The sequence below is a fragment of the Delphinus delphis genome, chromosome 15, assembly GCF_949987515.2.
Source record: "Delphinus delphis chromosome 15, mDelDel1.2, whole genome shotgun sequence".
Classification (NCBI taxonomy): domain Eukaryota; kingdom Metazoa; phylum Chordata; class Mammalia; order Artiodactyla; family Delphinidae; genus Delphinus; species Delphinus delphis.
Genome location: NC_082697.1, coordinates 63,801,793 through 63,829,270, shown reverse-complemented (window position 1 = coordinate 63,829,270; position 27,478 = coordinate 63,801,793). Strand labels below are relative to the sequence as shown.

Below are 27,478 nucleotides of genomic sequence, written 5' to 3'. Positions count from 1 at the left end.
CCAGGTGCAATTCCTGCTCATCCCTCTTCAGTTCCCTGCCAGTCCTCGGAATTATTCAAAGAAGGTAACCACGTCCTCCTGTGGGAACCAGTGGTCCCCTCATCCTCTTGATACTACAAAGTCAGCCTCCCGGAGGCCCTGGATGGTCACTCTGTCCCTGAGTGCAAGTCCCTGCATGGCTCTTCATGGCATGTGACATCCTCCTCCCTGGGGCTGTATCTGGGACTAAAAAACTGCTGCCCGTCTCACCTGTTGGCACTGGGTGTCGTGCATTCAGCCATCCCCAGGACCCTGGGTGGGAACCCCAGCCTCGCACGCTGCCTTGCTTTCCTGAGAGAATATATTGTTGCCAAGTCCCCCTCAACAGGTCATCTGGCAAAGTGCCTCCTCGCAGGTGCCGAGGGCTCTGGCATTCAGATAACCGGGTCTCGATTCATCCCCAGACTGGGCACTGACAGCATCCAGCAGTCCTACTTCTTTCAACATTCCATTGTCACCCTACCACGTGTCCACAGGCAGGAGCCCTGAATTCTGCAACCCGTACCTTTCTTAATGGAGCCTGGGCAGGAGCCACAGAGAAAGCGTGAGCAATTGATAACAAGTGGTGTGCCCTGTACCTGGTGAGAGGTGACAGTAGATGCAATTAGAGGCAAAGCCCTGATTAAGTGAACTCAACTAACCAGAACCATCAATTAACTGAAATCTTTTTGCTTCCTCTCAGGAGACCCCGAGCTTAGGAACTGAGAACATTACAATTTAAAAAGAAAAATTGGAGAATTCCCTGGCGGTCCAGTGGTTAGGACCCAGCGCGCTCACTGCTGGGGCCCTAGGTTCGATCCCTGGTCGGGGAACTAAGATCCCACAAGCCACGTGGCCAAAAAAAAATTTTTTTTTAACTCTAAAAAAGTAAAAAGAAAAATTGTTTTTTAAGGTTTGGCTCTGATCCAGCCCGATTTCCTTCATCATTGTGTGAACCATGAATGTAACTTCATGGTTACATTTCTAGTAGCCAGTTTAAAAAAAAAATTTCTAGTAGCCAGTTTAAAAAAGAAAAGAAAAAGAAATGAGAGAGATTGATTTGAATCATCTATTTTATTTAACCTAATATATCCAAAATATTATAATTTCATCATGTAATCAAGATGAAAAAGTATCGATGTGATACTTTGGTACTCGTTCTGCTAGAGCACAACTCAACTTGAACCAGCCTCATTTCAAGTGCTCAGCAACCCCCATGCTGGTGGCCACCATCCGGGACAGGGCAGCTCTGGAGCAGACGTCTGAACTGACTGTTGAGAACGCTGGTTCTGGGTGTTTACAACTAATTGATCGTCAATCAACAACTGCTTACGTGTCTCTTCCCAACTGGTGCGTCATAATGGACAAGTTGAATTTGGGCTCTAGTGGGTCTATTAGTACCTGGAGAAGGGGCTGCCAGGGCCTTTCCCAGCAGAAAGGTGGCTGCAGTAGGCGCTGCCGACCATGGCCTCCACCAAACCACCTGCCTCTTTCTCAGACTCAGACTATGACAGTATTTGCCCCATCTTTCACTTTAAATGAACTCACACGTTATAGCCAAAAAAAGTAAATCCTTCTCTAAAAAGACCTTTTTCCTACTGACCACCCAGGAATGTATAGAGTTTGATGATGCTTACAAAGACTTTCCCCAAAGGAGCCTGCAGTCTAGCAGGGGCAGTAACAAATCACACGTGAAAAAAGATCAATTAATTATGGGTCCAATAAAAACTGGCTGCTGGCTACCTGGAACGAGGGTTGGACGACATATAAGACAGGTACCATGATGAGAAAACTGAGATCAGAAAAATGAATGAATTACCCGCCGCTGCACTGGGAATTTCAGGAGGAAGAAGACAGCAAGAAACAGTCACCCCTTCCAAATTTTAATCATTCATCTGCTAACTTTTCCGATTTTGACCTATCCATGTAGCGTCTGCTGTTTTCTTTATTTACCAATGCTCTTTACATCAGCTCATCTATCTTTATCTTTAATGAACTAATTTAAAAAGCAAATATTACCCATAAACTGGAGGAAACACTAGCATAATTTTTGCCATAAATAGAATGTAACTAGAAATTTAAACAGATAGCAATTAATTTCTTTGAAGTTTGTTCATGCACTGCTGGGAACGATCTCGTGCTCTGCCAGTTCATGCGGCACTTTGGAAAAGGCTGCCATCAGAAGTCGAGACCTAGCTTTGCCTGGCTGGCTGGGAAGACTTTGTGTAGGAGGAGGGGGAGGAAAGGCACCCCAGGCGGGGAGCACAGCATGGAGAAAGGTGCAGAGGTGGACACGGATGGAGTGTGGAGGCATGTAATGTGGAGAGGAAATTGACACCTGTGTAATTAAATCACTACAAACAGGTTCAGTTACCCACAATGCATTTACCACACCGGGAATATGGACTGACATACTTTGGAAATACTTTAAAAGCAAGGGTTGAAACAATAGTGTTCTCATAACTCCCAGTTAACCAGAAAACAATTAACCCAAGCCCCCGCTGCCACTCCCCCGTGTTTCCCAAAACTGTCATTAGACTGCACTTTTCTGGCAGGGAAAAAATCCTGTTTTCTGGAGGATGGTGAATTCTGAATGCAGATGTCCAAGGTCGGGGTGGGGGGGGATAGGAATGGAGAAAAAGGCGGGGGTAGTCAAAGGCCAATGAGAATCCCATTCCTCACGTGTGTGTGTGTGTGTGTGTGTGTGTGTGTGTGTGTGTGTGTGTGTGTGTGTGTGTGTGTGTGTGTGTGTGTGTGTGTGTGTCTGTGTGTGTGTGAATTCTCCCAGGGCTCCTCCAGGCCATCACTCATATCTTGTAAAAGGTCAACTTCTAAATTGGTCACAGAAAGTCCAGCCAGGCTGAATGCCATGGGGAAGAGCCAGCCTGACCTTTGATCCAGCTGAGCTGACATCCCCCAAACTTGAGGGCTTTTGCATGTGTGTCAGATCAGCACCCCGCTCCCTGCCAGTGGCTGCCTCCTCAGGGCCTGGAGACCTTGACAGTGACAAGCAGTCCCAGAGAAGATGCTCGCCTGCCCACTCGGATGAAGTGCAGTAAGGCTTTCCTGCCTGCCCAAGCCACAGACGATGCTTTAAAAAGCCCTTGGAAAAGAAATTCATATATTCCACGATACGATATTCGTTAGACGCTATCATGGCGTTTTATAAGGTCATATATAACGCCAGCTGTAGCTGTAAAAAATTTATTATTCAGCCGCAGAAAGGCATATAAATCCCTGCGAAGTGCAGGTTTTTCTTTTAAAAAGTGGTTTAGTTCTTACTACCCTTTGCCTGGGTTCATTCCTGGGAGATAGTGGCCTGTATTAAACTTGCAGCACTGCAATGCCACCCCAAATAGGTCCTAGGTGCAAGATTCCATATTGCTAAGTCCAGAGAGGACCCCCTTCCAAGGCTTGGGCTTCTGGGCAAACAGGCATAGGAGGCTCCTGAAGGGCTTTTCCACTCCACTTGCTCCTCGACAGCCCCACAAGATTTTGCACAAACTCCCGTGTCCAAAGAAGATTTCATCTTCCCTCCAAATTGGTCCTTTATTTACACATCCTTACCTCAATTTTTTCTGTGCCCTCCCTATCCCGTGCTCCCCTCAACTGCTTGCCAAAATCCTGCCCTGTCCACTCTACATATTAATGGCCCTTAGATCTGTCCCCTCCTCTCCTTTCCCACTGTCCCTGCCCCGTTCGGGCCTTCATCATAGCTCTTCTGGACTGAATGCCCCTTTTCTGGTCCCCCTGCCTCCAGGCTCACCTTTCCAATCTATTCCCCAAGCAGCAGCCAGAGTGATCTTCTCACACTGGTCTTGGACCATGTCATTCTCCTGCTCAAACACCTTCAATGGCTCCCCATTGCCTACCTGATAAATCTCAAGCTCCCTGAATGGTCTACATCATCCGGGCCTGTTCTCATCTCATCAGGCCCATCTCTTGCCATTCTCTGCTCCTCTCCTTGTTCACCACTAATATCATATTTCTTGTAATTTCCTGATAGAACCCATCATTTCAACTCTGTTCTCTCTGTTGGCAATGGCCTGTACATCCCCTCATCCCTGCCTCTCCTGGCCTACTCTCACTCACCCTTCAGGACAATGGTGTGGGCAACGGCTCCTCCAGGGAGCCTTCCAGGAGCGTTCTGGGTTGTACTGGGTGCTCCTACATTATTATAGACCTGACAGCACTCCACAGGAAGAAATATCAAAAGTCCGTTTATCTTACAACAATTTCAATTATAAATGGTCAGGAAAAACACAAAAGGGCAGAGAGACAGAGAGACAGCAAGACAACTCATTTAAATAATACAGGTGATCCTGTCCACCACTGCGCTCAGTGAAATGAGTATACACCACCTTGCAATGATTTCTCTCTCCATCTAACCCAGGGGTCCTTGTCCATGGACTTGGGGGTCTGTGGAGAGAATTCCGGGGGTCTTGAATGTGTACGTATTTATTTTCATAATTATTTTCACTAAATCTAACTGAAATTTAGCATGTCCTTCAGTTATGAATGTAGGCACCAGGCTGCAGAGGTATTAGCAAGACCTGAGACTCCGACACCAATAGAAATTACAGATATTTTCATATCACATTGCTTTGGTACGAGATGTCTCAAAATATTATTCACACTTGTCACTACTTCAAAATTACCATAGTTATTAGACCTGCCACCAAATCTAGTTACTTAATGTATTAATAAAGATGCAAATGCATTATTTCTCAATGTATGTTATTTTTATATATATTTTGATAGCTGTACTTCAATATAACTGCTTTCCTTTGTAATCTTATGCATTTATTTTTTTGCATTTAAAAAGATTATTAAGGAGAGGGGGCCACAGGTTTTTGCCGGATGCCAGAGGAGTCCACGACACAAAAGGTTTAAACACCCTGCTCTGGATGTGAGCTCCCTGGGTGCAGGGCACTGGGTCCGTCATCTTCCAATCCCGGGTACCTGAAGCAGTGGTCAGTGTATAGTAGGGATTTTTTAATATGAACTGAGATCTTATATCTATTAATCTATCCTTCCCACTTTCCTTTCTCTTCCTTCCCCTCCTTCCATCCTTCCTTCTTTCCATCTGTCCCTCCGTCATCTTCCATTCGTCTCTCCAGCTACCTGATCCAAGCCACAGTTCTAACTACTGACATCTCTGCAGTCAGCCCCCAGATCCAGTTCCAGGAGGAGATGTGTTCCTGGGGGGAAAAAGGTGACCCTGGTCTCTTGTGTGGCCTTGGGCAGGGCGTGCCTGGCTCAGAGCTGTGTCTCCAGCTCTCACCCCACGGGCTGGGGCCCCAGGCCCACGTGCGGCCACGTGCCAGGTCCAGTCCATTTATTCCCTAAAGCCAGGGAATGCTTTGGCTTGTTTTCCAAATATCAGGCCAAGTCTTAAAGTGGGGGATCGTGGCCATTACCAAATCCACTGATCTGTCTGGCACGGCGGGTAAGAGTTCTGCCCAGGTCCAATGCAGGCACACCTCGGAGATGTCGTGGGTTTGATTCGAGACCACACAGTAAAGCAAGTATTACAGTAAAACGTGTCACACGAATATTTGGTTTCCCAGTGCATATAAAAGTTGTTTGCACCATACTGTGGTCTATTAAGTGTACAATAACGTTATGTCTAAAAAAACAATGTACCTATCATAATTTGAAATTTTTTATCGCTAAAATGTGCCCAAACAATTATAATAGTAACATCAAAGATCATGAATTGCAGCTCACCATAAAAAATGAAAATTTTGAAATATGGTGAGAATTACCAAAATATGACACAGACGTGAAGTGAACAAACGCTGTTGGAAAAACGACCCCAACAGATTTGCTCAAGGCAGGCTTACCACAAGCCTTCAATTTGTAAAAAAAAAAAAAAAACAAAAGCAGAAAAAAACCCCACAGTATCTTCAAAGTGCAATAAAGCAAAGTGCAATAAAACGAGGTCTGCAAGCTCCCCACGTACACTCCACATGACACACGACCTCCGAGGACTTATTTAACTCCTCCCTGAGCCTCATTTTCATTATCTGAGAGGGAGGACATAACCACAGCTCCTTCACAGCGTTTATGGCGCATGATCACAGGAGTTAGCGCACGTGTAGCACTCAGCACCGTGCTGCCACAGCAAGCGCCCGGCAAGTCTCGGGTATCACCCGGCACATCTCAAGGAGGCCAAGGATGAGAGTGCTGCCTCCGGCACCCAGGAAAACAGAGCGAAGGGATTCATCAACAGATACGACTTTTTAAAAATGCTCCAACCCACTCATATCTAAAATGCAAATCAAGACAGTAAGTACTGTTTTTACCCATCAGTTTGACACAGATTATACAGGTTGATAATCCCCAGTGCTTTTGAGAGAGGAAACAGGAAATCACTTCGATAGGTGATTTGAAGAAACCTCTGTATAGGACAGATCCACTATGCCTGCCGAAACCTAAAACGCACATACCCTTTGAGCCAGCCGTCCCAGATCTAGGCATTCACCCTACAGACGTACACGCTCAATTGTGAAAAGGTATGTGTACAAGAATGTCAGCATTAAGACAGGAAAAAAGAAAAAGGGAGAGAGAAACAATCTAAATGTCCACCAACAAGAAATCAGTTAAATAGATGATGGGATATTTAATTCATTTGAATCATATTTATTGAACAGTTACTACATACCAGACACCATGCTGGGTGCTGGGAATACTTGGAGAAAATGGAAGGCAGTTAAAAACAATGAAGAAGAGTGATGGGTGCTGATATAAATTGACGTCTAAGATACAGAGAGAGGAACAGCAAGTTATTATAAAATATGTTTCTTCAGATTCAGTTTCAAGGAAACAAAATCCCTGCCTATGTACCCTTCCCCACACCCCCCCACATTAATATGCAAAGGAAAAACCTGGAAGGAGAAATAAGAAAACTGTTAATAGTGGTTACCTCTGAACACTGGAAAAAGGGGTATAAGATTTACCTTTCACTTGATACTCTTCTGTATTATTTGATTTTATTTATTTGTTATTGTGTGCCTGTATTGCTTTATATGTGTTCAACCCCCAGTCAGTCCAGTTGGCTCTATTCTCAGAAGTGTCCAGAATCAAACCACTTCTCTCGGCCTCCACTGTGAACATGCTGGTCCCAACCGCCACTGCATTGCCCTGGATATTGCAAAGCCTCCTCCCTCGCCCGTCTTCCTGTGCCTGCCGCCCTTGACTAACAACCGTGCATTTTCACCAGGGCAGCAACCAATCCCATTTTCAAAAGTCAGGCCATGTCGCTCCTCTGCTCAAATTCCTCCAGAGGCTTCCCAGCATGGAGTGTAAGCAAAGTCCTTTCTAGGTTCAATAAGATCCTAACGCTCTGGCCCCACCTCCACCCCTCTTTCCCTTGCTCACTCTTGCTTTAGCCACACTGGCTTCTACGGTGCAAAAACCACGCCAAGCAAGACCTACCTCAGGGCCTTTGCACTGGCTGCTCTCTGTTCCTCGCCCACCCATACGCTTTAGGACTCTGCTCAAACGCTGCCTCATTTCCAGGCGGCCCTCCCCAGCCCCACCACAGTCAAAGGGCAATCCCTCCTCGACTGACCTGGCCTGGCCCACCCCTCCCCTGCCTCACTTTCCTCCTTAGCACTTGTCACCATTTGACATAACACTGAAACACACATCTCTCGTTTACCATCTGTCTAGAATGAGGGCGCGTGAGAGCAGGGACTCCTGTCTTGTTTGCTATTGTATCTCCAGCCCCTAAAACAGTGTCTGGCACAGAGTAGGCACTCAATAAATATTCAATGAATGAACTAATCAATAATATAATACTAAATTAGAGAGAATACAGGAGAATACAATATACTTAGGAGAATACAATATACTACTGATCATAGCAACAATGAAAAACAAATCCAGAAAGAGATCTTAAGTCCCAAAAGGAAAACCTAAAAATAAATAAATGAATAAAAATTAAAAACCAACATGTTTCTAGCCATAGAGAACAGGGTGGAGAAACGCTCAAGGGCAAACTAACACGTAAACAAGTAACCTCCGGCGCGGCACACAGCAGCCTGGTTGTTCTGAGCTGATGCTCCGCACATAGGACCCTTTCACGGAGTCCAGGGAGTGAAGAGCAGCTTGTATGAATACGGTACAGTTAGAGTTAGTAACTGGGGAGTAAAACCAGCCGGTTTGGACACGTTACAGAGTCAGTCCCAAAGCCACAGACTATTTCCGGGTGTCAGGCAAGCCCACGCCCTCCTGAGAGCGCCAAACCACAGCAAATCTGCCAACCCCACGCTTGCAGGCTTCGGGAGCCCTGCCTGGAACTTGGCCCTCACTCACCAGGCACCCAGCCTAAAAGCAACTCGGCCAGTGTTCAGAGCTGGGGTTAGGGTCTCCAGGCCCCAGGAGCACGCCGGGCCCTTCACCTTTCTGTGCTCAGAGTTTGCTGGGACATTTGAGTTTTCCTTTGTATCTCATCTAGCCAGCAATGAAAGGCTTGGCATGTGCCGGTTTGTTTAAACTCTCCCTCTCGCCCCACCCATATAAAGTCACTTGAGAGCCAAGACGTCAAATCCAATGACATTTATAGGAGGTGTCCAACCCGTGGACTTTACCTAACCCTCCCCAGCACCGTTTCATGACATGGTCCCTGCAAACCACACTCAGGCCAGTGGTTCTCAGTTGGGGTCAACTTTGCCCCTAGGGGACATCTGGCTGTGTCTGGAGGTATTTTGGGTTGTTGCAACTGGGGAGGGGGCATCACTGGCACGTCGTGGGTAGAGCCCAGGTACGCTGCACAGAACAGTGCCCACAGTGAAGTCCAAAACGGCAGGAGTGCCTCGGCTGAGCAAGCTTGGTGGGTGCGCAGGGTGAACGACGAGGCTGCCCTGGGGAAGGGAGACCCTGAAGTAATGGGCAGACGGGAGGCAGAAGAACTGATGACACCCGGCCCACACTCGGCCTGAGGGCTACTGAGATGCTCGACGTCTGGCCGTCTAGCCGTCTAAGGAAGCTGTGTGGGGCTCTTAACCAGGGGCAGTTCCACTGGCCGGGCTAGTAGGAGAGCCTCAGCTCCCCTCCCCTCCCCTCCCCTCCAGAAGATGCTTTTTCATTAGAAGAACTGTGCCTGCCTCTGCCACTCTGCTGACCACTCGGAGTCCAGGCAGACCTGGGCTTTGCTTCTGTGGTGACAACACAGCCTGCCCTGTCCCGCGTGAAGGCAAACCTCCCAGCCCACTCACAGGACGCAAGCACCTGGCTCAGCTGCCAGAAACATTCCGGTAATTTAACTAATGCTACTTCCCTCTCTGCAAAGAGGGAAGCAGCCATCCGAACAGAGAGGGAAGAATGTTCCAGAAAAAGGACAAAGCAAATTCCTGCACGGGGAGACAATGGAAGGAGACTGAAGAGCCCTTGCTTCTGGGGTCTGCTCCTGACACAAGAGAGAAAGCGGGGTGGGGTCAGTGTTTATAAGTGACAAGTGGGCATCATCACCCCAGCCTCTAAAAGTCCAAGGAGGTAGGTGACGTGGTTGCTTTAACCAGTGGGGAAACTGAGTCTCAGGAAGCTGAATACCTTCTCAAAGGTGATGCATTCAGTAAGTGAAGAGGTCAGGATTCGAATCCAGGACACTGGGCTCCATCTAAAGGGGGCAGCTAGTCCTTGCCACTAGCTGACATCTAAAGGCTCAATGTAGTTTTACCTTCCAATTTTTCAAAAACCTTTCAAACCCCCTCCCTGCCCCCCAAAACCCCGTGGGCCAGTTGGAGATGCCACCAGGAGGCCTGTGTATGACTCTGGGTCTAGGATGATGTCATGAGAAAGTTACCTCCTGCCACCGCATAACCGGTGCCGGTTATAATTGGGGCAGGGAGCGTGTGGCAAAGAAGTTGCTTTAGGCCCCTTGTATAGCTGGAGTTTCTTTCTTCTAGCATTGAGCTGGCTGGGCTCTTCCTTCTCAAGATGATAAAACTGTCCCACTGTCCTCAGCCCCACCCATCTGGTACCACAGCTAACTTGAGTTTTCCATCCAGTCCCCTTCCTTTCAGTGGAAAAATAAGTGCTATAGTTCCCAGAAGAAAATCAGAAGGGGTTATTATTAATAAGCTGTTCCTTTTCAGAAAGGCACTTGAACCCAGCAGGGAGGGTTGCATTGAGGTTGGAGCTGGGACCCCACCTCTCCAACCTCCTGGGAGAGGACAGCCCAGTTCCCCAGCCAGAACCACTTGGACTGGAGAAATGGCCACGTGCTGGACCTCCCAGGGCCTTTCAGAGGCAGAGGCGAGGTGGTGGCACTTTTGAGAAATCAGTTTCAAATGCTAAGACAGTTAATTTCCTGGAGGTGTGATGGAGAATGAGAAAAGGAGAGTTTGCAAAGGCCTTCCCTGCCAGCAGAAATAGCCTGTTGTCTCTGTCTGCCTGTCTGCTCTGGGGTTACAGGGAGGAGCTGAAGTCCTGCCCTCCCCGCCTTGTCAACCTAGACCTTGGTCCCTCCCGGGTGAAGGAGTCCTTCACTGTCTCAGAGCCAAGACAGACAGAGGGGTGTGAGTGACAAGACTCAGAGCAAACCGGCCCCTGCCTGGGGCCTCTTTCTCACGCATGTGGGTCCTCTCGTGCTTTACTTAGCGCAGCGGTGTTGAGAATGTTTGCTTCTCGATTTGGTTTTGGGGGGAGGTTGTCACAAATAGAATGACAGCTCTGATCCTCTGCCCAGAAAAATGCTCAGATACCCACAACTGGGCATTCAGTCTCAAAAGAGTCACTGCTCCCTCCCATCCCTTCTGGGACCACCCCTTGGTTTGAAGACCCCCCACTTTATCACAACAGGACAGGAAACGACAGTGACTCACCCTGGGAAAACCCACTGGCAGTGCTATGGGAAGAAGGGGCTGGAGGCTCCGTGTCCAGGCCCCGAGGAAACAGAGGCCACTCTCCTAGGGGAAGCTGAGGACACTTTACCAAGAGACACTTTCTAAGGGGGACCGACGAAGCAGCTCCGGCCACAGCGGGGAGCTGTCACCACCTGATCCGAGTGATCAGGTCCTGGAGAGAACAGTTGTAGCTGTGGGACAGGGCAGCCCTACAGGAGCTGTGGCCCTCCCAGGCGACTCAGCCAACCCACAGAAAATGACCCCATCCCACTGTCCCCACCTCCTCCCATCTCCTGCCATGGCCTCCCCTGGACCGAAGCAATGAGAAGTGTATGCTGATGAAATCCATCGAGGTCAGCCTCTGGGGGCCGAGGGAAGGGAGGATGGGTGGAGAGTGGATCTGAGGCGGGTGGGGACAGAATACAGCCAACACGCTTCATCTCAGCTGAGACCTAACATCCGAGGTGGCATCAGCAAGAGGGTGCGTGAGGGAGACGTGGGGCTGTTGACCCTCCACACGGAGCCTGAACTTCCTGTGGCCAGGAACCACGTGTGGCTTATCTGACTGGCAATGGTGAAGTGTCACCTGAATCCGGGTCTGCCACTAACGTGCTGGGTGACCATGAAAGCTGTGGAGCCACTCTGGGTTTTTCCACATATAAAGCACAAAGGTGAGCCCTGAGGGGCAGGGGGCACAGCAAACGCTGCAGGAGACGGAGGTCTGGCTTCGGTCCTCCCTCTGCCATTCAGGAGGGCTGTGGCCTTGAACCAAGTACTTAACCTGTCAATGTCTCAGTGTCTTCACCTGCAAAGGAGGGGAACGCGAGCCCCTTCCCCAGGTGCTGCCATCACGATTAGATGAGATGATACATAAAAAGCACTTAGCAGGGCTTCCCTGGTGGTGCAGTGGTTGAGCGTCCGCCTGCCGATGCAGGGGACACGGGTTCGTGCCCCGGTCCAGGAAGATCCCACATGCCGCGGAGCGGCTGGGCCCGTGAGCCATGGCCGCTGAGCCTGCGCGTCCGGAGCCTGTGCTCTGCAACGGGAGAGGCCACAACAGTGAGAGGCCCGCGTACCGCAAAAAAAAAAAAAAAAAAAAAAAAAAAAAAGCACTTAGCAAAGTCCCTGGTGTGGAGCAAACATGCAGGCGATGTTGCAGAAGCAGCACCCAGATCCCCTCTGGTTCCTAAATCCTCCAGGTCTGGGCTCTGGGTATTGACTTTGATGTCCCTCCTCCACCTGGACCTCTGTCGTGCTATTTTATGTGAAAGCGATTTTCTTGACTGAATTATCTCGACAGCTAGAACCTTCAAACCCAGCCTGAACATTCTTCTCTTTTTAAGCTCCTGGGTTCACACCGCCCTGCCTGAAAACCTCACGGAGCAGACACACTAAGCCTCAAAGATCCTGGTCCATGTGCTACGGATGCCAGACAGGAGCAACGCCTGCTCACCCAGACTCCAGCTTGTAATTCGATGCAAATCTGGCGACACTGCCATGTTGCTCAGCTGGTGGCACTGTGGGCTTCCCCTCAGTGCTGGAAGTTGTGTGGGCGGGTGCTCTTCAAGAAGGTGCATCTGCTGGAAGGGAAACGTGAGTGTCTCCTTCTCACTGTGAGACCACTCTGCTTGCTCTCTGCAGGGGGACCCTCCCGCTGCATGGAACCTCGGCTCCGCACCTGGAATTCACTCCGTATGGACAGATAATTCCAAACCCGTCTGCTGGGGATGGCCAAGGGAGTGACCTCTACCTCTGTCTCTATCTCTACTTATATCTGTAACTATACATATATCTGTAGCTATATCTATATCTAAATCTTATCTATGTCTATATCTACATTTATTGCTACATCATATCTGTATATGTTCTCTAATTTATCTCTCTATTCCTAATCTCTGTATCTTTCTAATCTATACGTAGCATATATATGCTATTTGTATACATTACACATACATGCATTATAATAATATAGGCACTATAATACATATATACATTAGATATAGATTAGACAGACATAGGTTCAGATATAGAGATATAAATTAGATATATTGATAGATACAGAATTATATTTTCTAATGTACAGTGTATAATATATGACATCTAATGTATAATGGATATCATAATGTATATATGTATTATGTGTATACAGTCGTCTCTCAGTATTTCCAGGCGGATTGGTACCAGGACCCCCATAGAGACCAAAATCCATAGGTGCTCAAGTCCCTTATATAAAACGGCACAGTATTTGCATATAACCTACACACAACCTCCTGTGCACCTTAAATCATCTTTAGATCACTTACAACACCTCATACGATGTAAATGCTACATGAAGAGCTGCCAGCAAATGGCGAGTTCGAGTTTTGCTTTTTAGAACTTTCTGGAATTTTTTTCCAGATATTTTTGATCCATGGTTGGTTGAATCTGTGGATGGGGAATTCAGAGGGCTGACTGTATACACTGTACATCACATACACATTATTTAATTAAGTTACAGACCTATAACTACGCCTACATCTCTACCTCCTATACCTATCTATCATCTGTATCTATTCTCTGTCTATATGTCATCTATGTCTTAGCAACATAGCAGCGAAGGAGACGGTGCTTCATTTGTAGCCTGGCTCTAATCCAGCCTCAACCACTTACTGACTGTATAACTTTTTTTTTTTTTTTCAGTACGCGGGCCTCTCACTGCTGTGGCCGCTCCCGTTGCGGAGCACAGGCTCCGGACGCGCAGGCTCAGCGGCCATGGCTCACGGGCCCAGCCGCTCCGCGGCACGGGGGATCCTCCCGGACCGGGGCATGAACCCGTGTCCCCTGCATTGGCAGGTGGACCCTCAACCACTGCGCCACCAGGGAAGCCCTGACTGTATAACTTTTACAGGAAACTCGGTCTCTCTGGGCCTCAGTCGGCTTGTCTGTAAAATGGGGCTAAGATCTGTACCTGCTAGACTGCCAGGTCCAAATCCCGGCTGCTCCACTTGGTAGCTATTGGACAAGGAGCTTAGTCTTGTGATGCCTCAGTTTCTCATCTGTAAAACAGGAAGGATTTAATACCTCCCATCGAGGGCAGCTGTGAAATCTGAGCGCTTACTTAGAAGAGCACCCAGCCCATGTTACCAGTGCTTAGTGGATACTGGCTAAATGTACTAAATTTACAAATACACATACAGTGTGCAGTTCTCGGCTCATAGTAAACTTATAGTCGATGTATGTTGGTCATTACTGACAAGAGCAATAATTTGAAGTGTTCTCAGTCAACAGCTAAACTCAAACCTCCAATGTCTCGGGAGAAGCCATCTCGCATGGAGAATAGAGGAATAATGACCTCAACACGATCTATTTTTTGAAACGGCGCATGTGGCTACACTTTGGGGAACTTGCCGGCTATTTATGGAATGTTGCATCACTTCGTTTGCCCTGAGTCATACAGACTAGAGAGGCACCATGGCCATAGGAACGCAAATCCTCCCTGAGAACGTTTCTACCGCCAGGTCCGGCCTCCTTGCCTGGCAAGCCAAGTCCTGGCCCGGGCAGTGGTCCAGCTGGTCACCTCCCTGCCCCACCTCTCCCACCAGGTCTAATTACAGACCCAGCAAATCACAGCCAGAGGAAAAGACTGTGGCGGAGGGATTTGCCTTGTCCCCAAAGCAGCCTTGTCTGCTCTGGAGAGGAAAGCAGATGGGCTGAGAAGCAATTTGGTCTCAACGTCCTCTCAACAGATGCCGGGCACCATAAGAATTAATGGGCTGGAGACTCAGGTAAGAGCCATTCAGAAGCTCCCTGATCACTCCCCAAACCGCTCTCCACGGAGGAAAAGGTTAATCGAAGCCCAGAGCTGGAAGCGAGGCGAGGAGACAGCAATTGCTTTAATCCCGGGAGTGGGGGAAGAGCTTCAGGAGAAAGAAGTTTGCACAGAAGAGGCTGTGGTCTGCCTCTGAAAAAGGAACTGGGCCTTGAAGCTGAGGCTTTCACAAGTCCTACTCTGTTGGTCCAGAAACCTTAGCCCAACCCTCTCTGAACTCAGCCACGTACATGGGCTTTTTCATTTTTTTTATTTAAATGCTGCATTTTTCTCCAAATGCCGTTGGGCCCTAGCATCTCTCAGAAAACTAGCTCTAAGAGGTTTTTTCCCCTTTCCACACACTGTGCACATGCTCACACACATCATGAATCATGACCCTGTGTGCAGTCACTCCCTGGCAACTCAGACCTAGAGGCTTTGGGGGATGGAGGTGTCACGGCCAAGAGCCTGGAGGCGGAGGTGGGAAGGAACAAGTTTCGCCCTTCTACACGGTCACAATTATGTGGCTGGGACTGTCTTTGTAAAATAAGCTGTCCGCGTAGCACATGAGGTTACACCACCACTTCTTAACCTTGGCACTACTGACATCTGGGGCCAGATAATTCTTTCCTGCATGCATGGTAGGGTGTTTAGCAATGTCCCTAGCCTCTACCCACTAGATGCCAGTAGCACTCCCCAGGCCCCAAGCTGTAACAATCAAAAATGTCTCCCAAAAAAAAAAAAAAAGTCTCCAGACATCACCAAATGTCCTCAGGTGTGAAGGTAGTAAACTTGCCCCAAGTTGAGAACCACTGGTTTAGACTCAGGCTTCAGTTCAGCTGAAAGGGAGCCAGCTAATTAGCTAATGATGAGTATTAGCCGATTTCTCACATAAGCCCCATTATCACAGCACAACATTGTTCAGGTCAGAAGTTCCCTGTCAAAATGCTCACCGCGGGTGTTAGTTTGACTGGATGGTCCCAAATTTAAGCCCCTTTTCCTCTGTCCCACCCCCTCAGTCCTTGCCCTTCACCCTTGTCTGATAAGGTAATTCCTTATGCATCCTGACGTTCTAATGACACCGAGGCATTGAAGGAGCTCCAAGGAGCTAAAACTTTTAATTGATTCTACGGAGAACTGGCATTATTGATACAGGAACCCAGATATAATATGCAAAACTCTCAGAACACAATTACTGCCAGCTCTTTGCCTGGTTAACTCTTTCTACTGTAAGCTCTCAGCTCAGATGTCACCTCCTGAGCTTAAAACTCACCTCCAGAGACAGACTTCCCTGAACACTCTCCCCCTTGTGGCGCCCGGTCACTCCCACTTACAGACACGCTGGTCTTGTTTTCGTTCACTCATTACTCCCTGAAACCATGGGCATATTTATTTGCTCTTAAATTCACTGTCTGACTCCCCCAAACAGAATGGGGGCTCCATGGGCAAGGTACCTTCTGTCTTGTTCACTGCTGTACGTTTAGCATCAAGGCCTGGCCTCTTCCTGGACCCCAGACTATTTATTAAATAACCAACTGCATGAATGGATGAATTTCTCACCGACTGATTTCCTTCCACCCACTACTCGTTTTCTTTGTGAGTTTTGTTCACAATCTTCAATGTCCCCAGTATCATCATTAAATAATGTGAATGTAACTCCCTCCCCTTATACCCACAGCTGGTTGATCAAAGAAATTCAAGTTCCTGGTTGGTTGTTGAAAGCTGAGTAGTCAGGAGTTTTCCTCCTGATGCCCCTGATCTTCAGGTCCTGAGAGTTCCTTTATGACACCTCCCAGGGGATCTCACTGTTGGCGCAGAGGCCATGAAGTAATTGACAGTGAAGATGTTGGGGGAAGGGGTGGCAGGAAGGGAGACAGAAGCTACAATTGAATAACGAGAGGCCTTGCCAATTGGAGTGAATTCAGAAATGATAAACCATCGTGGCGATCAATGAGAAAGAGAGAATCAAATAATGAGCATTCATATTTACCAAAACACTACTGATGCACGGGGAGATGTTTCATTTGTGTTGTTTTAAAAATAAATTTTCTATTGGGTCCATTGCTTAAACCCTTTTACCTACCAGCCTTGTGGCAAAACTATCGGTCAAAGAATCACTCACCATGTAAAGCATTATTATCTATTTATTTATATATCCACCCACCTATCATCTATCTATCATCCCTCTACCTACTTACCTAAGTACATCTGCGGATACTTGTACAAAGCACTATCCATCCGTCTATCTATTTATCTATATTGAGCTTGGGGTGCATACGTCAGGCTCGTCCCTCCAGCTTTTCTGAGCATCAGCAAATCTTTCTAGGCAACTTTTTTTTTCCTGGAAAAATAGGAGAGAGGTTGAGAAGGTAGATTCTGATGTCATATGGCCCCAAGTCTGACACTCACCAATGTTAGGTCCTGTGTGACCTTGAGCAAGTTACTTAACCTCTCTGACCCTTAGGGTCCTCATCTGGAAGTCGGGTATCATGAAAAGACCTATGTAATAACGGCACTTGAGGATTCAGTGGGAGAAGCCAGTTCTTGGCAAGTGGTAAATATCAGTAAGAGTGGGGATCATTGACGATGCCGCTAACCAAATCCAAATTCCTTTCAGACGCTTTTTTTTTTCATCTCTAGGTCACTTGGTTCCCGGGTAACCACCATCTGGAGACTAGAAAAGTATTCACCCCTGCAAGTGAGGGAGTCCTCGGTACCGCCCAGGGGCAACCTGCTGAGGGAAAGCTGACACCAGGGATTTAAACCTTACTCGACTCCCTCATCCTATTAATCTGGCCGTTAAGCAGAGACAGTCCTGCTGATGCCAACAGATGCGAAGCTTTGCTGTGCCAGTGGCGGAGCAATAGAGGAGGCCTCAGCAGCCAAGCAATCCCACGCCCCCTCCAACTCAGAACAGCTGCCCGGGGACAGATGCACTGAGCACTGGGCGGGGGCTGATGCAGTGAGGACTAGGGAGAGAGGGAACGCGTGGAGGGAAGGGTCCCTGGCTGGCCCAATGTCCCTATGCAGACTGGGCCCTGGACAGGCACGCCACTGAAGCATGACGTACGGACATGGCTCACAGTGAAATCTCAAATTCAGGCCCACCTGTGGCACCTGTGCTCCAGGATGGAGCAGGTGATGGCTTTCTTGGGAGCAAAGGGCACAGGGGGAGGAAGTGGGAACTGACCCAGGGCTCAGAGCACATCTACCACTCACCTCTGCATGGCTGGCTCTTCCAAGCGCGGCCACATCTGCCACCTCGCTTGTGCTATATGGGTAATATTGGGGGTGCCATGTCCTGCCAGAGAACCTTTCCCTGCCCCTCTCATCTGACCTGCCTGCAGGCAGCTGAAGAGGATCCCATCCTGAGTCCCATGATGGGCTGAGGCCCAGCACAAAGTCAGATCTGGCCACGGGCTTGTGCCAACAGTTACAAAAAAAAAAACAAAACAAAACATCTGCACTTTGGTTGGGTTCCAACGTCCCTTTAACATGGGAAACCAGAACTCGGGGAAAGACAACAGCATCCTACGGCTCCCCGAAGACTGAGCTCCAGAAAGCCGGCCACGTGCCACAGCTGGCTGTGTGTGGCCCAGGGCTCAGGTCTCTCAGGCCGATGGATGTGACTTGGGGAGAGGTCACTGTGTAGGTAGGGGTGAGCTGTCACAGCCCAGAGCCAGGGCATGTGACTGTTCTTTCCCATGGAGCTTCTGAAGGGCTGGTGGGGCGAAAGATACAGCAGGGCAAAGGACAGAACCATCCAGGCTGCAGCCACTCCACCTCAGATTTGGCTTCCAGAATTCTGGGTGCGGACTATCTGCCCAGGGGTCTCCCTGAGTCTAGTAACTTTTCCTTCTGGGGAAAGACTGATAAAGAAGAGAAGGGCCAGCATTTCAAAAACCCGCCCTGGACGTTCTGTCAAAATACGTGGGGAGAGACACGTTTCCCAAAGTATGGCTCACAAACTTCTGAGAGGACGTTGCAGTGATTTTAGCAGGCACCCAAAGGAGCTTTTCAACTGTATTAATTTAACATTTAATGTTTTGCAACGCAATGTAACTGGCACGTCGAACTTGTGATTTCACCATATTATTCTTTGAGATGGCATTTCTCAAGCCCGGCCCTACTGCCATCTCAGGCACGGTAATTCTTCCTGGGGGGGCCTCCTGTGCCTTGTAGGACATTCAGCAGCCTCTCTGGTCTCTACCTATTAGATGCCAGTAGTAAACCCCCCTCCCTCCCAGCCCGCCAAGGTGAGATAACCAAAAATGTCTTCAGACATTGCCACAAGTCCTCTGGGGCTCAAAGATACCCCTGATCGGGAATCATTACCTTAGGATAAGTCTACTTCTGAAAGTAAAATATGTTCATTTCGGGGAGGATGTGTTTCTAGGTGACTTGGCACAGGTACAATTCACATTTGCCAAACGTGGCCGAGGTGACAGGTGACTGGCCGAAGTCTGCCAAAAACCAGACCAGAGGATGGCCAAACAGAGGCTAAAAACTGGGCGTTTATCCCCTCCACGTCCCCCCGCACTGCTCCTTCCTGCCAGCTTTGTTGTCTGGTCATCCCTGAAGCCGACATAAGTGTGTGTGGGGAGAGCGGGGGTGGGTAGTGAGAGGCCACAAGAGCCCAAAGAAACCCTGAGAATCCACTGTCCTCCCAACGTCCGGCCTTTCTGATGAAGGAAAGAGGGGCAGGGCAGAGATGCCCGCGATGAGGGTGAAGAGCAGGGCGCAGCTGGTCCCAGGATGTGCAGGAGTCACCGAGAAGCCTTGAGAAGCTCAGCTGCGTTCGCCTGTCTGACACGCCGTTAGCTGTGGGGCGCTGGTGGCATCCACCCTGGCTTCTCTGTTTATTGTCTGACCAACCCCCAGAGCTAAGGAAACCATCCATCCAAAGATACAGCCCCTTCAAGTCCCGTCAGAAAAGCACCGTTGTACTGGTTTAAAAAGCTAACATTCTTGTTAAATAGCAGAAACTAACACACCACTATAAAGCAATTATACTCCCACCATAAAGATGTTAAAAAAAAAAAAAAGCTAACACTCACAAGCACTTAGCCATACTGATGACTTCACAGACACCCTGTCCTTTCCTCCTCACCACAGCCCTGCAGGGCAGGCACGATCCCTGTGGTAATAATATTCCAGATGGGGAGACAGAGGCTGAGCGGTTCAGTGACCCTCAGGTCCAGAAGACACAGCTCTGGGGCTCTACCTCGGTCTGCTGGACTCACAGCTGCCCCGCTGTCCTAGCTCCCCGGAAAGCAGAAAGTAGACAGTAATGGCCATTCCCTCCTTACAAGGCCCACTGGTCACCTGCCCCCCCCACCGCCCCCGCACAGAAATGCCACCGTGATTCACATTCCTCAGAATGGCCCATCGCGCAAGCAGACACAAGCACACGACTAACTGCCCGGGGAGAAAGTTCTCCAAACCCAAGGCATGAAAGGGCAGCCATCCCCCACTGCATGCCTCCTCTCTGCCTTCCCTCTCCCCCTGCATTCACCTCCTCGCCACTTCTGGGCGGAAGCAAAGGGCAGAAGAAAACTCAAAAGAAACACGTCTGGTTCTTCCCACGGTGCTTTCAGAACCTGGGTACATGCATGTGTGCACACACACTCATGAACAATCAGCTGGTGTGTGTACACATGTGGGTGCACGCACATATCCCAACCAGGCAGGAGGATGGCCTTATGTGTCCGTCCAGCCTTCCTGAGTCCTGGAGCCAAGAGGATGCACGAACGCTCCCTGGAGAGCTGGTCCGGGGACATCAGTGCAGAGAAAGTGACAAACACCACGGGAAGGTACTCACCTGGGCCTCCAGGGTGATCACAGGGCTTGGCTGTGCGGCCTGTGGGAAAAGAGGAGAAAACACACGTGAGCGGTGGGAGAAGTGTAACCTACTGCCCCGGCATCAAGCAACCCCGCGGGGAAGCTGGCCCCCCTGTCGCCCCCATTCCACGTGACAGGAGGACAGCCCAGCCCAATCTCCCCCCACCACACCTCCTCCCACACCCACAGGACGAAGGAGGCTGTAATCTTTCATTAGGGGGATACAGGGACACCCGCGTGGAGATCGTGCACAACCATGAAGTGTCAGCGTAAAGAAATAAGAAACAAAGGCCCCTCGCCGAGTATCTCAAAGCGTGTTCAAATCATTGATGTGAAGGAGAAGATGGGTCCGTAAGAGGATTAGAAATAAACCTGAAAGAATATAAAATCCCCATTAGGGGCAAGGCCACCACTTTGTGTCTGATCTTGGAAAGAATGAGGGAAGGACTGAGAGGAAAAGAAGAGCTTAATTCCTGGTCTGTGTGGCACATTCCAATGGGCTGGGGAAGACTCCTTTCAGGCGAGAGAAGGCCAGAGAAAGTCCCATTCATTCACTGGCTACAAAAGCCAATTGACTGGAAATGCTTGGTGGTAATGTCTCGGGTCATTAAACGTGAACTCTTGGGTGGGGGGCAGGGTGGGTACGGAGGAGGAAGGGGCAGCTGGGGAGGAGGTAATGGTTTTCAGCAAGTGGATTCCAAAGAAAACAGGAAGCTCGGCACATAAAGGCTATTTTTGTCTGGACTATGTCAGCTCTGAGCTTCATCATCTTGGATTCCTGATTCTGGGAAAGTAACCTCAAGCTGCCTCTTACAGAGAATGGGCGTGATTTTTACGGCCCCTCAGTGCGAACTCAATTGGAAGCTTTGCTTTATCCGAGCAGATTTTCCAACACAGGCTTCAAGGAAGCCGTGCAAATTAGCCCCAGCTCACTGGCCTCTGCTGTCAACAAGAAGGAGATGTAGGAATCACACCCTATCTGTTTGTCTGTGAACGGCTTATTTTACTTAGCATGGTGTCCTCAAGGTTCATCCATGTTGTCACAAACGGCAGGACTTCCTTCTTGTTTGAAGGCTGAATAATATTCCTCTGTGCAGGGCTTCCCTGGTGGCGCAGTGGTTGAGAGTCCGCCTGCCAATGCAGGGGACACGGGTTCGTGCCCCGGTCCGGGAAGATCCCACATGCCGCGGAGCGGCTGGGCCCGTGAGCCATGGCTGCTGAGCCTGCGCGTCCGGAGCCTGTGCTCCGCAACGGGAGAGGCCACAGCAGTGAGAGGCCCAAGTACCACACACACACAAAAAAAATTCCTCTGTGCATGTACATACTATGTATTTTCTTTATCCGTTCACTTGTCAACGGACATGTAGGTTCTTTCCATGTTTTGGCTATTACAAATTTGGCTGCCATAAACCTGAGAGTACAGATTTCATGACTCCACTTATATGAAGAACCTAAAATAAACTCTTATAGACGCAGAGAGTAGAAGGGTGGTTGGCAGGGGCCGGAAGGAGAGGGAAATGGGGAGGTGCTATTTATCGGGTACAAAATTTTGTTCACACTAGATGAATAAGCTCCAGAGAGCTGCTGTTCGACACAGAGCCTAGAGTTAACAAACTATATTGTACACTGAAAATTTTGCCCAGAGGGTAGATTTCATGTGAAGTGTTCTTTCCACAACTTTAAAAGAAGGAAGTGTAGAGAAAGCGGAACATCTTAAACCCCTACCCCAGGTGAACTGTCACTCATTTCTTGTTCATTTCTCTTTGGTACCTAATTGTGATGAGCGTGGAGTCCTGACCCCAGGATCATTTTGCATTCTGGTCTGTACTGACTTTTCCTTCAAGACGAGGGAATGCTCTCTCCTGATTCCTGTTCTAATTCCCAGCACTTCTCCAACGGTGCAGCTCAAAGACTGTTGCCAAGAGAACGTCTCACTCTAATTTTCACATTCCACCCTGGCACTGAATATTCCTCGTACTCAGGAAGAGACTGAGGGGCATTTTCTCTCCCACGTTGCAGCCTTGGCCCATAAAGGAACTTGGAGAAGTCTTAAGAGAAATACTGCAGGCCTCTGTCTTCAAACCCTTACTAGCTCCTTCTCAAGGGGAAAGCAGTGGCAACTATGACGGGGGAGAACCTTCACTGAACCACTTTTTTTCAAGTGAGGTTCATTATTTTAGCATCTCTCACGAAGCCCCCCAGCCAGCTCCTGTATCACTCGTATGCAGGGAGAGTGGACCCTGTACTCCCAGTTTCCCTGTGTCAGGCAAGCATGCTGGGCAGGGCCCATGCTAGTTGCCAGGAGGCAAGGCCATCACCCTGGTCTGTGCCGGGCAGTGTGGGTCAGATCCCACCGTGCTGTTCAGTGAGTGACAGCAGGCAAGTCTGTGCTTCAGCTCAGTCTCCGTGTGTCTGTCTGTCCCTCTTTTTTTTTTTTTTTGCGGTACGCGGGCCTCTCACTGTTGTGGCCTCTCCCGTTGCGGAGCACAGGCTCCGGACGTGCAGGCTCAGTGGCCATGGCTCACGGGCCCAGCCACTCTGCGGCATGTGGGATCTTCCTGGAGCGGGGCACGAACCCATGTCCCCTGCACCAGCAGGCGGACTCTCAACCACTGCGCCACCAGGGAAGCCCTGTCCCTCTCCTTATTCAGATCCTACCATCCAGATTTTGACTAGAAGAGAAGAAGCTGCTTCTCAGACTCAGACATTAGCCTCATTTTTAAAGCCAGGTCTTTGCAAAGCATTGCACAGGGTGTTGGGTGCGTGCCCAGATTAATTAAACTGTACTTCACAGCCCATTCGGCTATTGTTTGGGGATTACTCTTCACTGCTCAGAATCCCACTGGGTGGGGTGGGGTGGAGAGGGGAGAATGCCATCCTGAACCCCTATGAACAACTCCACTGGAAAAAACCTTCCTGGGAAACCACAGGGAACCTCTGACAACTGTGTTGACAAAACCCAGAGCCTGATCCTTGGATACAGTGTCGCACCAACTCTTTATTTGGTGTTCCAACGGAGAGGAAGACCCTCTGGGCTCAGGGTCAGGGGACTAATATTCATTAAAAAGCTTCTGAAAAACAAAAGCAAAAATGCTATCTATTTAGCATGTTAATCACCTAGCCAAGAAGAAGACAAAGTAACTCACAAATGGCCATGTCATTGACACTTGGGATTCACTTGCCAAGAAAGCTGTGTTCCCCTCCTCTGTGCACATTTGAAATATAAGACTCTCCCTCCGGAGGCTCAGTCCAGAGGAATCAAGGTACGGCAGCACCTCTGTGAGGTCTCACTTTCAGTAACATCCTCCTTAATTGGAAAGGCTAACGAAGTGGAACCAGGTCATTGATGCTGTCTGCCTAATCCATCCTGTCTGTCTAAATTGGGACTCTTTGGTTTACAGTAAACTCCTGTCTGTCAGAGGAAAGGCTCCCAGAGACCAAAGGGGAACCTGCAACGTGCTTGGATGCTACAGTGGAGTGCTTTTAGAATCTTAATGTGGGGACTGGGAACCAGGGAACCACCTAAAGCAAGGAAAGCCCTTTCATATCATCTACTGCGATGACGACATGGAGGAAATCAATTGGGGAACTGGGTAGGTTGAATAAGTGGCCCTCGTTTTCACCACTCCCTAGGTCCACACCCTCTGGTCCTGCGATTTTGCATTTCTTTGCCAAGCGTGCTTCCTCATCCCTTGAACTTGGGCTTGCCCATTAGCAGTTATGACATAAGAGAAGCTTGAAATGTGGCTGCGTGATTGAGCAGGACCTCTTGTGCTTTTCCCATCAGCACAAGAAGAATGTGCCCAGGTAGCCTACTGGTCCAAGGAGGATGAGAGACAGTCGGGGCAGACCCCATCCAATCTGCAGCTTGAAGCTAAGCCCAGCCTAGATCAGCCAACCCCTAGCCAACCTTCACACATGGAGAAAATATATGCTTGTTCTTTCCAGTCATTGAGTTTCAGGTTGATTTGTCATGCTGCACCATTGTGGCAGATACACTCTCCAAACATGGACCTTGATAGAACCAAAACGTACTGTACAGACAGTCCAGCCTTGGAAACGAAATGATGCATACTCTCCCTGAGTCTGCAAATACATCCCAGGAACCGGAAATAACCAAACTGATAGCTATCATTTATTGAGGACCTACTACGTGCCAGGCTCCATGCGAGATGTACATTACACCAAGCAAAGAAATTGCTCGACCATCAGGATCTTGCACTACTTATGAGTTAGCCTTCAGCCCTCTTTGCTAAACATACCAGTCCTTCTGAATTTATTTAGATGCCATTACAGCCACATTAATGGAAATCATCACTCAGAGTGCCCTTGCCCTGAGATGAAGACATTTTTCATTCTTTTGGCTTATTCTAAACCTTATCCCATGGGCATATTACTTGACCACAGTTCAGAACAGTCATGAATACTAGTAGTAACTATTAACTTACCAAGTTACTTGTTAAGTAATGGCTAATAATTTGTTAGGTTCTTACCATGTTCCAGGCACTGGCTTAACCTCTATACATGCACCATTCCATTTACCACTGTAACAACTTTATGGTAGGAACCACCATTACTCCCATGATAGAGATGGGGAAACTGATGACCATAGAGACTGAATAACCTGTCCAAGGCTACACAGATAGTGTTGAAGCCTGGATTCAATCCCAGCGCCCCACACTCAAGAAACCTGTGCTCCACTATTTTACACTAGCTCTTATCTGAGAATATCGTCCCACCTTAGACAATGTAATCCTGCAACCTAGAGAATGTCTATCTAAAGGAAGAATACAGCAAATGAAAGGTACCACCTTAACAACTACTGGAATCCTTTTTTAGTATCTGTATTTTTTTAAAAAGGTAGTGGACATGGTTGATCGAAATCAGTACATGTGAGGTGACTAAAAACAAAATGCAGTCACTGTGCCACGGCAGGAACCATGCAGAGTTCGCCAAACCCGTCCACAAATGTTTACCGTGTTCCAACTCAGCAGCTAGCGCTATGCCTGGCAGGTACCCTGAGGGAGACAAAAATGAGTTTAAAGGGACCCTGTGTGCCCTTCCATCCCAAAGCTGTTTAAAAGAGAGGCAAGAGCCTGATTACAGCTCCTGCAGAACTGAAACTTGTCTGCACCTCGAGTCTTGCCTGTAAGACAAGGAAGCCAGGCTCAAAAACTTTCGAGCCCATCAGGGCCAAAGCCCTAATTTTAACAAGCAATTAAACTTTCATAAAGAAAGCAGAGAGGAGGAAGAATTTGTTCATTTTCATTCCAGGCATGCATCAAACATTTCTGGCTTTCCTGGTTATGCTGAGACTTGCGTAAGCCTTAGTCAATGGAAGGGGCGTTCTCCTCCTTGGCTTTGATGATATCATAAGATAGCGTTTGCTCTTGCGTGTTGAGTGATGACTTCGGTGTACAGGTGAGACAATCCTGTGATTCAAGCCTTCTGAGCCAGTTTCCCCGAGGCCCATCAAGTCAGCATATAGACAATGGGCCCCAATAGTACAGCCTCAGCACAGACACACCCAGGACAACACTGCAGAAGGCTGGGTGGTGCTCTCCCCGGGAGCCCTCTGCTTGGCGATAGAAGGAGGAAGCTTCCACCATCCAGAGACTGGACCTTATTCTGGTCACTGTCAAACACCAGGTGCCTTGGGAAATGCAATGAGCTCTTCATGGGATCAAAAACTCAGCACCCTTGCCTGCTGGAGAAACTGGCTCACTGGAGACCACCCAGTGGAAGCTGAGTTTGGATGTCAGGCTAGAGACCTAAACGGATAAGGTCACTTGTACTGCAGCCTGGCATGGGGCAAAGAAGGTTCATTCACGGGAAAAAAGTGCAGGTTTGGGGTCAGCTCTGGATTCAAATCATGCATAACCACTGTTTTAGTCTGCTCAGGCTGCCATAACAAAATACCACAGGCTACGTGGCTTACACAAGAGAAACTTATCTTCTCACAATTCTGGGAGCTAGAAGTCCAAGATCAAGATGCCAGCAGGGTTGTTTTCTTCTGAGGCCTCTTTTCTCGTCTTGCAGACGGCCACCTTCTCACTGTGTCCTCACGTGGTCTCTTTCCTCTGTGCAGGAGTCTCTATGTGTCTCTGTGTGCCCAAATTTCCTCGTCTTACAAGCACACCAGTCAGACTGGATTAGGGCCCCCCTAAAGGCCTCATTTTAACTGAATCACTTTTTTAAAGGCCCTGTCTCCAAATACAATCATGTTCCCAAGTACTGGGGTTGGCGAGTCAGCAGGTAACAACCACTTAGACTAGTGACCTCCACAGCTTCTGTGAGCTTTCCCTTTCTCATTTACACAATGTAAACAGGTGGGTCTGTATTCTCCTACAGAGCTACTGCAAGAAAGTAAAGCACAGAGTGTATTGTTTGGCCACTTCTGTAAGTGAGAAGGAGTACTGATAACTATTACACCAGCTTAACAGGTGTAAACCTGGACTGTCTCACAGGAACCCAGATACACAGTCACCTCCTGCCTTGAAAACAGGATACCACTGACATCACAGGTTGCCGTGAACATTAAATAAAACCCGCTATTTTAACTGTCTGGTCCCTGGGTTAAAATTAAGCTCAAAGATAACCTTCCCTTTGTTTTCTTCTTCCAGGCTTATGAAGGCTAAGACATAACCCTCCACACCCAACCCTACTCAACCACAGCTCTTCTGAACTGAGAGTTATTGCAGGTAACTGGACAGCCGTGAAATGGGTAAGTTTACCTACTCTGTTCTGAATGCTTACTTTGTGCCAAGCATGTGAACCACTTGCAGCTCTGCCAAGGGAAGTCTCATATCCCCATTTTACAGATCAGATAACTGACGCTCCGGCAGGACAATTTGCTCTAAAACACAGATTTGATAAGGGATGGAGCCTGGACCGGTGCTCAGGTTTGTAAACTGCCAGAAACTGGTCCCTTACCCAATATCCTGGTGTTTCTAATAGCGTGAACTTACTGAATCAGGAT

At 48.6% G+C, this 27,478-nt stretch overlaps 1 protein-coding gene across 1 annotated transcript in view; it reads right to left on the bottom strand.

The window, feature by feature from the left end:
- XYLT1 (xylosyltransferase 1) overlaps window positions 1-27,478 on the bottom strand; it is a 323,319-nt gene that overhangs the window by 210,253 nt on the left and 85,588 nt on the right. Inside the window, exon 3 of the mRNA XM_060031007.1 lies at window positions 20,480-20,518. Within this exon, the coding sequence (XP_059886990.1) occupies window positions 20,480-20,518 (39 nt within the window). The remainder of the gene's footprint in view (window positions 1-20,479; window positions 20,519-27,478) is intronic.